This window comes from Tiliqua scincoides, chromosome 13 (assembly GCF_035046505.1).
Source record: "Tiliqua scincoides isolate rTilSci1 chromosome 13, rTilSci1.hap2, whole genome shotgun sequence".
Taxonomy (NCBI): domain Eukaryota; kingdom Metazoa; phylum Chordata; class Lepidosauria; order Squamata; family Scincidae; genus Tiliqua; species Tiliqua scincoides.
Window position 1 is genome coordinate 18,670,173 of NC_089833.1, and position 14,511 is coordinate 18,684,683.

The window sequence follows — 14,511 nt, forward strand, 5'->3', positions numbered from 1 at the left end:
TGAGGGCAGCCACTCCTCTGCATAACCTGGAACGGGAGGGCTTGGTCTTCTGCAGGCCATAAGGTCAGCCCTCACTTTGCAAATGGGGCAAAAGAGAAGAGCCCCCCAGTGTTTTGGGCAGTGCATCTCTCCCCTGCCCTGCCCCGGATCAGAACTTCGCTTCTTTCAGACAGATGGTATCAGGGAAGAGGAAAATGCTTTTCCCTGACTAAAAGCCAAGTGGTGGTTCTTCCTAGTTTATTTCAGCCTCACTCAAAGTAGCCAATTCTTGTCCTCCAAAGGAAAAAACAAACAAACTCTGCTTTAATTTTATGTATTTCACTCTTGGATAAACTTTTTTCCTTTTATTTGGAGGAGCAGTGCAGTAGATCTGGTGGAAGCATCTCTTGCAATGCAGAAAAACCTGTTGATGGCTAAGCTGGAATCGCAGGAGATTCTAGATTTGCCCTGTGCAAGGAAATGCTATGCCCGCTGGGCAGGCTGGCAGGGCTCCTCCGCCATTCTTTCAGAAGCTGCATCCCAGTCTGAGATTCACCTTGCATGGTATGGAAACAGTGCTGAGGAAAAGGGGCACCTCTTGAATATCTGCCTGTTGTGCTGTTGCTTTCAAGGCCTGGAGCTTCTGTGGGGAGGAAAGAAGGGCAGTGAGCACAGCAAGAGGGATGGCAGCACTGCAGGGTAAGCTGAGCACATCCCATTTGGGAATGATTACACAATGTTTTAAATAGGACTGAATTTATTGTTAAATTTCACCTGTATTTGGAACTATTTGCTTGCTTGGACTTGTGGCAAACCTGAAAGGGAGTTACATTAACACTGGCTGAAGCATTGTGTTATTTTTAAACTGTCAGTGTTTTAAAACTTGGTAAGAGGGGATAGTTTGAGGCTTTCTCCCAAAATGAGCCTGATCTCCATATTTTTTTTATTTAAAGTATACAATATTTTCTTGTGTTTAAGATTTTTGATTTCTCAACTGAAGATTCAGAGGAGGTTTAACTTAAAGATGTGTTGGGCCATTCAAGCAGGTTGTGTTCCAAAGTGGCTTACAAACCTGTACCTTCCTGGGGTGGGGAAGTGTAAGTCATCCGAGATTTGGGGAAAATGGCCAGCTATTCTTCTGCACCATTTGTGGAATAGAAAGGTGTACTGGGAGGCGATTCTGCCCTTGGTGACCCTCTTCTTTTCACCCTGTCCCACCCCAGCTCAGATGCTGCAAAGCTCCAGCTCTCCACGCAGGAGAACCAGCCTCTATACCTTTTATCCTTGACTTTTTTTTCTTTCACCAAAAAGGAGGTTGTCCTATCCATGCGGTCAAAATTAGACCTTAAATCTCTAACCATTCTAGGCCAGACTTTTAAACTTGAAATTTGCATCCTCTCTTGACTGCCAGGAGCAGAGGCTGATGTATGTTTGTGTTTATTATTGAGTGCATTAAAAGTTTTTTTAAAGTTCTGCACAAAAACAGAGGTGCTGTTTTCAAGTGAGGGCAGGCATCCCTCAGGCCCCTGCGCCAGGTACAAAGCCCTTTCGTGCTGAAGCTTCATGTGCATTCTGTTAATGTTTGTTTTTGGTTGTTTCAATTACAAAAGGAACATCTGCCTGAAGTGGGGGGTGGTGGTGGCTCATCTTGATTCATGTGTGTGTCTTCAAGGGGTTCAGAAAGTGGTTTTGGACCTCACTTTGCCAGGGCAAGCTATGAATTAAACAAACTTGAACGCTCAGTCCGGAGTACTTGAGAACAAGCCTGGGTTATTTTGACCCAGCAGGACTGCAGGCTGGAGCCTCTGTTGAGGCATAACAATACTCAACTCACTATCACGGCTCCAACCAGTGAGAAAGAAGACCCATTTTATTTGATTTTAGATTTTGAGCCAAACTTCTTGCAGAATCACTACCAGGCTTTCAGAGAGGCCTGATTGGTAACTTAGGACTTTCCCAGTTCAGTTCCCATCTCTGCTTATATGCTCATTATGTGACCTTAAGTAAGTCATTCCTTCTTGGCCTCAGTCTTGCCCATCTGCAATATGAGAATATTCATCTTCACAACAACCCTGCAAGGTTATACAGTCAATTCTAGTTACCTGCTGGGGTTAGGTTCCAGCAGATAGCCACTCACTGGTCCTGTGGGGGAGGGAGGAGGGTAGCTAACCTGGTCAGGCATGCCAGCAGCAGAGAGCTTTGGATTAGCCTCACAATGGTCACATAGCTGAGAATAGACAGCAGATGGCATGATGGGAGTTATTCTTGGCTCACCTGTCCCTAATGCACATCAACACAAAAGACCACCTGCCATCCTGTGAAGGACCCCTGCTTGAAAAGCCCTCTTTGGGGCTTCTCATGGGTCGCAGAAGAGATGATTTGGCCCCTTACAGTAACTCAACCAATAATGAAATTTGACTTGCTGCAGGTTGTCCCCTTGAACTGTATGAAAGCCAGGCTGCTTGATCAGTGCATCTCCCACCCCTTACTGGCCTTCTTTAGAGGGTGGGATCTACCCACTCTCCTCTTGCAAAGAAATCCTGAGTCATTCAGTGTACTGGGAAAATTTATTTGCAAGAAAAAGAAAATCAGCCACTTTCCCCCTCTTCATCTGCTGCTGCGCTCCTTCCAAGCCAGGCTGCCTCTTCCATTTGTTAACTCAGTTCTGTTTCAGGTGCTACCCTCCCTCCACCCAACCCATCCTGCTGTTCTGATAAGATTGATATTGACACTAAAAGCAAATATAAACATATGAAAAGATGAGTAGTAGGAGATGGTACCAGGCCAGCTTGTGTTCTCTCTTTGTGCAGGTGTGTTCTCTGCATGTGTCCCTACCATCTATCTCCTGAAACGCACTGGAGACAGGTGCACTTAATCTGTGGCTGAGCCATCCGCTTTCCAAAGGTGGATTTCTACACCCCTCTTCCTTTCTCCTACAAGGAAGGCTGTTCCTTTAACCTCTTCTTGCAGCTCCTGAGTTAAAAAAAAAAAAGAAAAAAAAGATTGTATCTACTTCTAAGGGAATGTGTGTTCTGATCAATGAGGTAAGCTGCAATTGGAGCTTCCCCCTTGGTGCTCTGGAACACAGCAATGATGTCCTCGCCAAGCACTCCAGCACCACCACTGCCCAGCTCGGCACATCCCCTACAAAGATTAGAGAGGGAACATTGCAGGGTAGCTGTGCACAGGAGCAGGTAGCTTGCCCCACAGCTTGGGCTTTATTCTGCACTCCCCTTCCTCTAGTCACGCCTCTTCTGAAGGGCTGGGCAGCCACTGGGTCCCGCTCAAGCCCTCCTGGCCCCCGCAGGTCTGTGTCAAATATTGCCCTGTTACTTTGCTACATGTCAGTCTCTGCTTCTCCTACTCGCAGAAGTGGAAAGGTGGGGGCCAGCAAAACTGGCTTTGGGGCAAGCCACAGACTTATGATGGCTGGCTTAAGGCAGAATGACCTTTCTCCAACCCCCTACCCCACAGTGAAGGGAGCAGATGGCACCCAATTAAAGGGCCTGCATCTCTACAGCTGTCATAGAACAGCCCTGGCATCTTGCTTCACATTTGTATGAATGGTCAGCCACCTGTTTCCAGCAGCTTTGCTCCAGAGGACAGTTCACTTGGGAGGAAAGAACCTGGCCATTCGTGCCTGAGAAGCTGGCTGCTGCTTGGACCAGTGGGAACTCAGTGCTGCTATTTTATAGAGCCTGACAGGGCTACACTTAACATTTCAAGCTCTGCCTTTTGAAAACATTCCTCAAAAGGGGGTTAAGTGATGGTTCGCTGCAGGCTCCCAGTCACGCAATCCTCCAGCAAGGCTGCAGCAGAAAACAGGGACTAAAAAGTGAGGGCCAGTGAGGCCCTGGCATCTTCCAGCTCCAGACCATGCTTCTGACGCAGCTCAGTAACTTAACTATTCAGCAACCTGTTCTGGCTAGTGCTACTGTTGATTTTCTTCCCATGGCAGGTCTGTCGCCTCCTACGCTTTAGTGCCACCATACTTCTATAGCCTGAGACTGAGCATTTCCCCCTGGCCCCCCCCCCCAAACCTAGCAGCTGACTCCTCCACCTGCTGCTTCCTGGCCTAAAACAATGGAGAGAAACAGCAGAAGTGTGAAGGAAAAGACAGCAGGGGGTGGCACTTCAGCCGCTCTAGCCTCCCCTATTCTACTCCTCTCCCTCCCTCTTCTGCTCCATTTTCTTTTTGAATGGGGGGGGAGAAGAGGTAAAGGCAGCAGGCAGATGGAGTTGAGCTCAGTATGTTGAGGCAGGCCCAGATGCAAAGGGAAAACAGAGCTGCCTGCACCTCTTCACAGTCCTGCAGCTAAGAACTACACCCGTCAGTATCAATACGTCACCATCAATAGGTGAGAAAAGCTGTACCTGCTGTTCTTCCCCCCCTGCACAGCTGGTAAATCAGCCTGTCTTACTTTTCCTTGGCAACCGGGAGTGGTTTTAAAAAATTGTGTTTCTGGCATGCATTGCATCCAGCTAAATGGTGACTCACACACGCATACCTTACCTTATGGCAGACTGTCTGTTCCTCTAGCCACCATTTTGAGTGCAGCATCAACATGAACAAAGTCTTGTGGGACTGTTCACAAACTAGGTGGGGGAGGGGAAATAAGAAGCACATACCAGAATAAGTACTGAGCCAAATTCAGGCCCATGGAGGATGATGGCCCATTTTACCAAGAGGCAAAGCAGCAACAGGAGGGAGACAGTGTGTAGGATAAATATGGAAAGGACATTGCTGGGGGGGGGGGCATTGGCTTATCACCATACAAAGATTGATTTGGGAATCCCACCTGAAAAAAATGAGACCCAAGATTCCAACACAAGCATGACAGTCCAAGCATGTAGGCTTCACGGTACCAGAACCAGAGTCTCCTTGGGTGCCACTGTCTGGTCCTAGCAGTCTGTGCGGCAAGGGAAGCATGCTTGAACATGTGCAGAGTGCTTTCATTCCCTCCATATGAAAATAACTTTGTTCAGGCTGTATCTTACTGTTCCACCTGGTTGCCACGTGTATTCTGACTAGATCGGGACAGGGATGCTCTGGGCTGTCACATCTGTTGCCTGGTGGCAACAAACCCCAAACTAGTTGGCATACATGCGGCAACCCAGTGGTACAGTAAGGTCCGCGCACTGGGTGGACAGGTTTGTCCAAACCCTGGATCTGGCCCATTTGGATGGCTCTGCGCTAGAGATGAGTGTCTGAGCACATACAGAGTGCCTGTCTCATCAGAGGAGACAAAGACCCCCCAGCCCAGCACTGCAACTGTTCAAGCAGTTGGGAACAGGTAGTTCCTGGCACTTGAGGAGTCTGTTTTTTAAAACAAATCTTTGTTTGGGGGGGGGAGAGGAAAAGCACTCCATACCTGCTCTGACTGGCTTCCCTTGGCACAGACTTCTAGAACCCGACAGCGGTGCCCCTCAAGCAGAGTGACAATCCTGCAGGGTGCTGAAGTAACTTCCCAGCCGGCATGCATTCCTGCCTCACAGCGTCTCTTCCCCCCGTCTGGGAGCTGAAACCTTTCCTTTTATGAAGAAGATGGAAAGGAACCAAGATGTGTGAATCACAGATTCCATTTTCCCCGGGTTCCGTCAAGTGTGTTTTGCTCTGAAGTGCGCTGCTTCCTTCACACTGTGTGTGTGTGGTGGGGAATGTGACAAACATTTTCTGGAAAGTTCATTAAGAGGCCCACTGGGCAGAGATGATGTGGGCAGGCCTCATCCCCCACAATACAGCTTTTGTGGGGGAGGGGGGAGACGGACAGTGGAGCAGTGCTGAATGCACAAACTGTGTCTTTAAGCAGCTCCAAAAACAAACATTCTTCTGGGCCAAATGGTCACAGTCCCCACCCTCTAATTGGCTCCTTCAAGGCTGCTCTTTTTCCTCGACAGCATTTGGCCAGCAGCCAACTGAGGAGGCGAGAGGGCGCAACAAGCATTAAGTGCAGGGTCAGGCGCTTTAAATAATGTGATATTTTGACAGTTACCGAGTGCTGGTGCGCAGGGCGCAGGTCTAAAGGGGAGGGAGTCACACTCTCTTCTTTGATTCCCACAAGGCCCAATCCAGGAAGCGGCACAGAAAGTCTGCAAAGGCAAGCAAGAGGGAATGTGCATTAGGGCTCCTTCCAAGGAACCGCTCATCGCCAAACAGCAGAGGGCTGCACAAGCACTGCTTAAAAACAAAGCCAAATTGCACGTCAGCAAGAAAGCTGTGTGGGGGCGACTTGTGTAAACTGTTGTCACTGAGAGAGTGACACTAACCATTATTTATCTAATGCTTGCTATGTACTGTACGTGTGACTTCACCAGAGTAGCACTTTGCACACCTAAGAAAGCACTGTGTAAATGTTAAGTGCTTCACAAGTATTTACAGAATCAGAGAGTTTGAAGGGTCCATTCCTCTTTGCAATTTGTAAGATTCTCTTTACAACAATCCCCTCAGGCAACTAAGCGTGATTATCTCCATATTGCAGCTAGGAGTGAGGAGTGAGGCCAAGAGCAAGCAGCCTGCTTAAGGCCATCAAGTCAGGTTCCACAGCAAAAGGGAGATACGCACTAGGGAAGCCCTGACTTGCAGCTTGGTCACTTAGACACACTGCTATGTTTACCCTCAAATGACAAGAGGCTGTGACTCACACCGAGAGTTTAGATACTGACAAACAGGAGACAACATACAGAGGGAAGAGAAACGAAGGTGGGTTTAACAGGGGACACAAGGCCACTGGTTTCAGTTACAAAATACTCCAGCTTTGTTGCAACAGAGAATGAGGACCCCGGGAGCTTCCCAGTCCAGTTAGCAGACTTAACTGCTGCTCATTTGGAGGGAGAGAGAAGATGAAGGTGCCCCAGCAAAGGGCAGCCTCCCAAGATAATGGCGTCTTGCAGCAGAATGACTTGGCAGCCTTTTCAGGATGCAGAGATGTCCCAGAGGCCTCTGGGGCTGGAAGGGTAAAAAGAGGCAAGAAAGATTTTCACCACAGCTGGATACCTGGATTGCCAGATAAGACACAACAATCAGCACTGTGCAAGAGCCCAGCTGCTGAGAGGATGGCTGCCCCCTTCTGACAGCCATAGCCTGCACCCACCCCACTTTGCCTGTCCACACTGCAGCTGTGTGTCTCCACAGTGCTGCCTAATTTTCCCCCTGCCAGCTGCAGAACAGCAGGAACCCGCTGCTGATGACAATCATGTCACAGTTACAGGAAGTGATTGGGTGCCGCAGAGCCAATCTCCAGCAGGCCAGAGTAGAAGGAGCTACAGCCATCTTTCCTCTCATCACACCAGCAGCTTCCAAAGGAGTGGCTGGTCTCCAGCTGATTCGCCTGATACCCCCTACAGGTGCAACCAAGATGGGAAGAGCCAGGTTCTGACTTCTGTAACAGGGGATGTGCCTACCCAATAGAAGGCTGCCTCCTGCGGAGCTGAGGGTTCTTTCCCAGTTCCATATGGAGATGCCAAGGTCTGAACCTGGAGCCTTTGTGTTGGAGTTGGTGCAACTCTGTCTCCTGTCCAGGGGGGCAGGATGCTGTCCAGAAGGGGTCAAGCTATGGCCCAGTGAATCTGACCTTTCTACCTGTTCTCTCTGTGATCCTCCGTGAGCTGACCAACAGCTCAGGGTCAAAGGAAAGAGGCAGGCACCTTAAGGAAGCCTGCAGGGCTGGATCCCCATCTCAGGCTCCCTTGGGGTTGATTAAACAGATGTGGGGTTTGGAGGTGGGAGGAAGAGACCCAAGAGCAATGGCTATAAAGCATTGAAAGGATTGCCGCACGCAGACTAAGACCTAGCAGCAGAACACCCCCAAAGCGCCTGCTATAGGGAAGAACAACTGAACCAGGCTAAGCTGGAGGGGGCTCCTGGTTTCTTCCATTAAGCCCCTGACAACAGGGACCTCCAGCCCTGCAATGCTTGTGGGTAGAAGACCCAGAGAAGCCAAGAGCCTGCCCTGCTTAGCAAGGAATGGGGTGCCAGCTTTGGTGCAGGTCAAAGAGTGCTGGACGCCCGCCAGCTTTGCCTACACAGTCAGCAGCACGGGCTTGCCTTCTGTGAAACCGACAGATGCACGGGGAAAGGGGGCTTGCCTCAGAAGGGGGCTAGTGAGACCCGAACCCTCCACTGTGAAGGCTTTTTCGAATGCTGCCCCTCCCTGTCCAGGTCTCAGACTCTCCCTGAGGTTTAAGAGGAGGAAGGGGGCTCAGCATCCCATGCAGCTCATGACTTGTCTGCCACGGGAATAACAAGACTCGCTGACTTTAGGAGCAGGTGGGTCTTGTGTGTCAAGGCTGGACGCAGCCTGTGGAAGCTCTTTAGCCAGCCCTTGGGCCCTCCCAGCACCACCAGCAGCTGCTGAGCTGTGCCAAGGCGGCGCTGCTGAAAGGGCAGCCAGATAATTCGGCTCTCCCATTATCATGGAAATAGCATTCAGATTTGCAAATTTTCTCTTCAGTCATTTGCAGCTAACAAGTTCCTAAGAGACAAAAAAGTGCTTATTTCTGGTCATGACCTGCTTTGGCCTGCTGTATGAAACGAGTCTGACACCCCGTCTTAGAGGGTTGTTGCCAGGATGACAAACACGCAGCGCTTTTGCACACTCGGAAAGGACTAACGCCTTCTGTTACTATTACCTGAGAGTGATGCGCTGGTGTGCTCGGCCCACCACCTGTTCTTCTCAGCCTTCCAGTTTCCAGACCTTCAGCCTACAAGTTGGGGACAGGCTATGCCATGCTCAAGGTCGTGAACTGTTTCTTGCCCCCACTAAGTGCATCACTCTCTTTCTGCTCCATCAGCAGCGCAGCACAGCTTCCGTCAATACTGGCAAAAGCTTTCAGCCACTCACCTGAGGTAGATGCTGCCCTGACTCTCCCCAGAACAGCCACATGCCTGGCAGCGGAGCAAAGGCCACATTTAGTATTCCACTCTAACCGATAATCCAATGGCTCCCAAACACTTCCTGCTTGCAGTGCCGCAGGTTAAGAGCTGGTTTTTGTAGGCAGCAACCTCCACCAGCTGATGAGTGGGGGTGGGGGAGAAAGGCCAGAGTTTGTGACTCTTTGCCTGCAAGCCCACTTGGCTGGCTCAGTGGCCAGAGCTGCAATTGCTATCCTGATGTCTCTGGCTCCTGGAGCCTGAAAAGCAGCATCCTGCAATAATCACTTAGGGCTCACACACGAGGGTTAGAAAGGCAGCTCTGTGTTCTGGGTGGGCAGGGAAAGGCCAGGGGAACGAACTCCAACTCCCACATCAAAAACACAGGAGCGAGGCAGAGAAACTGGCAGTGGGTATCTTGTGCCCAGGGTTCCTTTCTGCACATCAGAAGAGCCTTGCTGGAGAGGGCCCAAGAGCTGCATCGTCCAGTGTCCTGCCTCCCAGATCTATACTGCTCTGTTGGCTTTGTGACACCCCCGTGTTGTGTTTGGAGAGGGCTTCTGTGTGCACAGAGCACCTCCTCTCTCTTTATTATCCCTCTGTTGTCTTTATAGCAAAATTAATTAGTATTATTTCCCCATATTGCAGCTGGGAAAGGCTGAGGCCAAGAAGGGGGTGGCTCGCCTGAGGACACCTATGCTGCAAGCCTACACACACTTACCTGGGAGTAAGTCCCACTGCGCTTACTTCTGAGTAGGCCAACACTGTGCTGCTAGCCAGTTAATGTACAAGGTCAGGGGAATGGAGGACCAAGAACTGTAAAAGGGTTTCACCTGTTTGTGCCTGGCAGCAGGACAACACACAGAGTGCGATGCGGCAAGCAGCGGTAGAGTTTTCTGAGCTTGCGATCAAGTGCCTTCATTGCTTTCTTTAATTCTTGCTCCTGCGTAGGAAGGACAACATGGCTGCCATCAAGGACACACGCACATGCAGAGGCTCTTTAGCTGTCTTGCACTCCAGAAGTCTGGGAAAGGAAGGACATGGACTCACCGGCTCCTCTTCCTGGAGGCCTGTCCCAAGTGGTGAGTGAGGAACTGCAGGCACTGCGCCACTGTCACCTGCTTGAGAGCTTGCCCAGCTGTAGAGGCGGGAAGGCGTGATGGCTCTTCTGCTACGCAGCCTGCGGCCTTTGGGGGCCTGCTCCGCTAGGATGCTGAGGGCATTGGAGGCACCTTCCGCTGTATGAAATTCTAACACAGACATGCGGGAATTTAGGATGCAGGGAAGCCAGCACTTCATCACACAGGGATTATAAATACACAGACTCTGTTGTCGTGCAATGTGGCGATGACCACTGGCTGAGAAGACTTGATAGCAGAGCCGTGCACATCTCGTGCTACCTTGAGCTTCATGGCAGGAAGAGAGGATACAGATGTGATAAATAAAATGTGCCCGAGTCAGAAAATCCAGGCATGGCTTGCAGGATTACCACTCCAGAGGGAAGCGATGACCCTGGGCCAAGGGAAGGAAGCTCCACAGGGAAAGGCAAATCCTGTACAGCCACCCAAGAGAAACCGGTACATCCACGACTACAGTGATCAAAACCTACTACTGACCCCATCCACAGCGACCCCCGTGCGCTTCCATCCAAAGAGCGGCTTCCTGAGCCCCGCCCCAGAAGCCACGCCTGGCCGACTCACTCAGGAAGCAGTAATTCCTCCGCCTTCCGCTGCTGGGATCTGTCGGCAGGAAGACCGACCGCAGGTCTGCTGGGCAGCCCAGTTTCTTGCGCAGGTCTGCCTCGCTCAGGCTCTTCCCCAGCCCTGCCAAGTAGATCACACCGGCATTGTCTGCGTCGCTTTCCAGCTCTCCCACAAGCGTCTCGCAATCAAGCGTAAGTTCAGTGACGGGTCTCTGGACCTGGGAGGAACCAGAGCAGCAACACATAGGGGCATCCTGACAGAAGCCAGCAACTCTCCTGAACCAGGCCCTTAGCACAGAGGTGCCCACCCTGGAGATGGGTACTGTGGGGGTGCAGAGCCAGGGCACAAGGCCGTGATGCCTCCGCGAAGGCCTCCTACTGGGAGCGCCAGTGCCGGCTCCTCCTCTGGCCTTACGTTGCCGCTAACAGGTCAACATTTCCAGCCAAAAGCAAGCGCACCTTAATCAAGGATCCTGCGACTTCCACTCCATTCAGACTCTCCACCGCGAGTTGGGCGGCCTCTAGAACTTCGTACTGGATGCCAACGTGAGGCTTTGGGGGGAGAAAGGAGACGTCAATAGGCTGCCCAACAAAACTTATTCCCTCTCTACTGGAGCCACCTTAAGGCACCACCTCCTCCTCCAATACGGGCCCTGCCCCCCATATGCACAGACCAACAACAGAAGCCTTGCAACCAGGTGCCAGAGGCAGATGAGCCACCCACTACAAGCAGGGCCTTTCATTGGTGGCGTCACCTCTGGAACTCCCATCAAACGCCTGTGAGGCGCACTGGCTCTATCTTCCCCCTTTCACATTCACATTGTGGAGAGCTGCTGCCGTTCAGCTGAGCTTGCTTGACTGGGACTGTGAAACTATTGTGCAGTTGTGGCTGCCATCTTAAGGCTGCAGCCTTGCCTTCTGTGGCATGGTTTGATTGTCCTACAGGAACCTAAGGAGCCGCCTCTCACCAAGCCAGCCCAGCATCGCCTCCACACACTGCAGATGTTCTCAGTGTTTCAGACGGGGTTGTCCACAGCCCCACCTGTGGCAGGTACCAAGAACTGAACCTGGGGTCTTCGGCACGCAATGAAGTATGACCCGTGACTGCTGCCTGGCTGGTTCTGCCTTTCCTACCCTTTTCTTCAACATGTCTCTCTCAGGGGTGGGGGGGGCGCAGCAAGGGGTGACACAGCAGGCCAGGGATCCTGCTAATGGGCCTTGTGCCGTCAACGCCTAAGAGCAAAGCTGCACTGCGATTTACCTGGGCCGTTTCTGCGATGACTCTCATCGAGCGGATGTGGCCGTACTCCCGGAAGGTTCTCTTCAGAGACTTGAGGCAGACACCTTTGCCAAACGGCCCTGCATACACAGTCAGCATGCTGGCCAGCTTGGCCCTCATCTACGAAGAGAAGGGTTGGTGCCGCTAGGATTTCCAGCTGCACACACAGGGGGACAAAGGGGGGGGAATAGGCACTCTGGAACCCTGGGAAAGTCAAGTGCCATTTACCTTTGCACCAATTTTGGCAACAAGAGCTGAAGCCACATGCTGCGGATCCAAAGCAAACTGAAGCACACTGAAAGAGGACCTCGGGATTTCTTCCAGGGCTCTCTGGAGCACCTGAAAGGAAGAAGGTTTCATGCAAGACATTCCAGGGATGTGGGCAGGACGGGGCTGGCCCCAACCTCTGGGTGCCGCCCTAGGGCAGCACACCAAATGCTGCAGCGCTTCCTGGCTCAGCGATGCGCTGACCTCTGCTCCTGCCCTGATCCTTACCCAGCACTCAGAATCCGACCCAGAAGAAGAGGGGACAGTCAGGGGAGAACCACCAGTCCTGCATCCAGTTCCAGGCCCACTAGCTAGGAAGCTTCCAAGCCAGGCACTCAAAATCCCTGAGTCAGAGTTCCTTGGGGGACCAGCCTCAGTGCTCCCCTGAGCCTGCACCTGAGCACCAGGCCAGGAACCCAAGATGCCAGGCCAAGTGGGCTGCCCCTTTAAGATCCCCCCATTATCTGGGGAGAGAAGCAGTGACAGTCTGGGCTTTGAGATCCCTTCTCCTAGTCCTCCTCCGGCCCTCTGCGAAGCACTTTGGTTAGTCAGAGATCTCTCACGCCTGCCGAGGGGACAGTTCCAGGAGTGGGAGGAGAAGCGGAGCTCAGGGGTGGCCCCTGCCCTTCAACTACCCAAGGGAACCGCCTCAGTCAGCCTCACATAGTGGCCAGCCCAGGGTCTTCTCCCCCCTCCCCCCGTTCTCAGGTTCAGGGAGAAAGAGGCGGGGGGGAGCAGCTGCACTTGGCATCCCATGTCTGAGCCAGGATGGTGCCACCTGGTGCGCCACCCTGTCTTAAAATTAAAACTATGATGGAGGAAAAAAGTTTGTCCTGCAGGGATATTGATCACTCACTTGCCTGTTTGAAGAGCCAGCGTTTGTTTGAGGATTGTCGAAAGAGGGTGTGTCATTTCTGCCCAGGAGGAGCGTTTTCTGCCCAGCTGAGTGCAAGGAGTCTAGAAGGCTGGACGGCCTGAGAGAAAAGCAAAACGACAATGGAAGAGCTGGCAACGATGCTATGTTGAAAACTGCCAGCTTGCCTTGATCGAACACTCTCTCCCACTCAATTTTACACTGTGGAAGCGCTTCCCATGCACGACGGGACAAGCGCCCCAGATTCACTTGGCAAGGCAAGTCAGCCATTGACACCCGAGGCACAGCCAGGCAGATAAGCGGAAGCGGGAGGATCCTGGACCGCCGCACTTCAGACGGCAGCGACGGGGCTGAACCCGAGAACTGCTGCCCCTGCAAAACACCTCAGTCCACGCAACAAATGAGCACACTGGAGGAGAGGTGAGGCAGAGAGAGCCCAGTGCTGGCCTGGTGTTTTGATGTGTGTGTCTTTCATTGGGAAGAATTCAAATATTTAACCTCTCCATTTGTGGTCCAGTGTGGAACAATCTGAACTCTTTCACTTCACATTGCCCAACGCAAGTCAGGCCGAGATCCAATACCTCACAAGGCCTCCTACAGTATACTCAAAAGTGAAACCCATTCAGAGGCCTCTTGCACCTTCAATTAGAAGCTTCCTCCCAGGGGCTCAGTCTAAGTGCTCCTCTGTCAAAAGAACTACAAGCAAGCTAAGAGGACGAGGGTGGGGTGGGGGTCATGCAGGGCAAAGTGTTCTGGAATCTGAGTGCAAGAATTCCACAGGATGGTTCTTTGTACTGTGTTCTTTCCGGAGGTTCTGCCAGCACATTAAGAGCCTGGCTGCGGGGAGACTTTGCTGTGCACACTGTTCAGGCAGGATGCAGTTTCCACAACAGAAGAACAAAAAGGAACGATGGCTACTTGCCGTCGGACAGGCTTCCCTGCGCAGTTCTGGACCCCATTCTTGAGCTCTGGCAAGGAACTGTTCCAGGTGTCTCCTTCCTTCTTCCCCCCCAGCAGTCTGGATTCCAGGTTCAGCTCAGCTACCTCGGGGTGGCATCAACACCGTTTACAAGAAAAGTCTAACACAAGGTTGATATTTCTGGCTTTAGATCTAATTTTCCATTTTTATTTTATTTTATGTTCTGTAGTTATTAAGGATAATTCTTCAGGCTTTGTTTAATCTTATAACCTGACATAGCTGTAAGACATTGTAAAAAACCATTACTTTACCAGCAATACTTCTTGCCGGGATGCTGTTATTGGGGTGTATGCCAATGAGGATTACTCTGATACAAGACAAGACACGCTGCAGTTTGGCAGCCAATCGTGCTTCACAGATCTCCAAGCTTGGCATTTGGTTGGCAACATTTTCTAGTGCACAGACTTCCCACATGAAGGTTCTGCTTGATCCCAGCCCGGCTGATGGCTTGCAGTAGATCCCTGCCTCACTGTTAAATGCTACCACAACTAGTGCCAGGAAGCTGGGCAGCAGAGGGAGATCTTTCACAGCTAAATGCCTCAAGCCCCTACCCAAGACAAAG

The 14,511-nt window shown here is 51.5% G+C and overlaps 1 protein-coding gene across 6 annotated transcripts in view; it reads right to left on the reverse strand.

Moving 5' to 3' along the window:
* Positions 1-308: 308 nt before the first annotated feature.
* Positions 309-14,511, reverse strand: part of REXO5 (RNA exonuclease 5) — a 28,299-nt gene continuing 14,096 nt past the window's right edge. The window contains exons 11-22 of one of the 6 annotated variants that reach the window (XR_010795031.1): positions 13,893-14,014; positions 12,953-13,070; positions 12,058-12,168; positions 11,812-11,949; positions 11,010-11,102; positions 10,549-10,768; positions 9,899-10,098; positions 9,682-9,791; positions 5,973-6,069; positions 4,493-4,575; positions 2,815-2,952; positions 309-622 (exon numbers count right to left, since the gene is read on the reverse strand). Coding sequence is in view for 3 of the 6 variants with exons in the window: in XM_066640469.1 (XP_066496566.1) it covers positions 4,659-4,889; positions 5,352-5,510; positions 5,973-6,069; positions 9,682-9,791; positions 9,899-10,098; positions 10,549-10,768; positions 11,010-11,102; positions 11,812-11,949; positions 12,058-12,168; positions 12,953-13,070; positions 13,893-14,014 (1,599 nt within the window). In the remaining 3 variants the exon portion in view is untranslated. The other 5 variants (XR_010795030.1, XR_010795032.1, XM_066640470.1 and 2 more) reach the window with 5 other exon arrangements.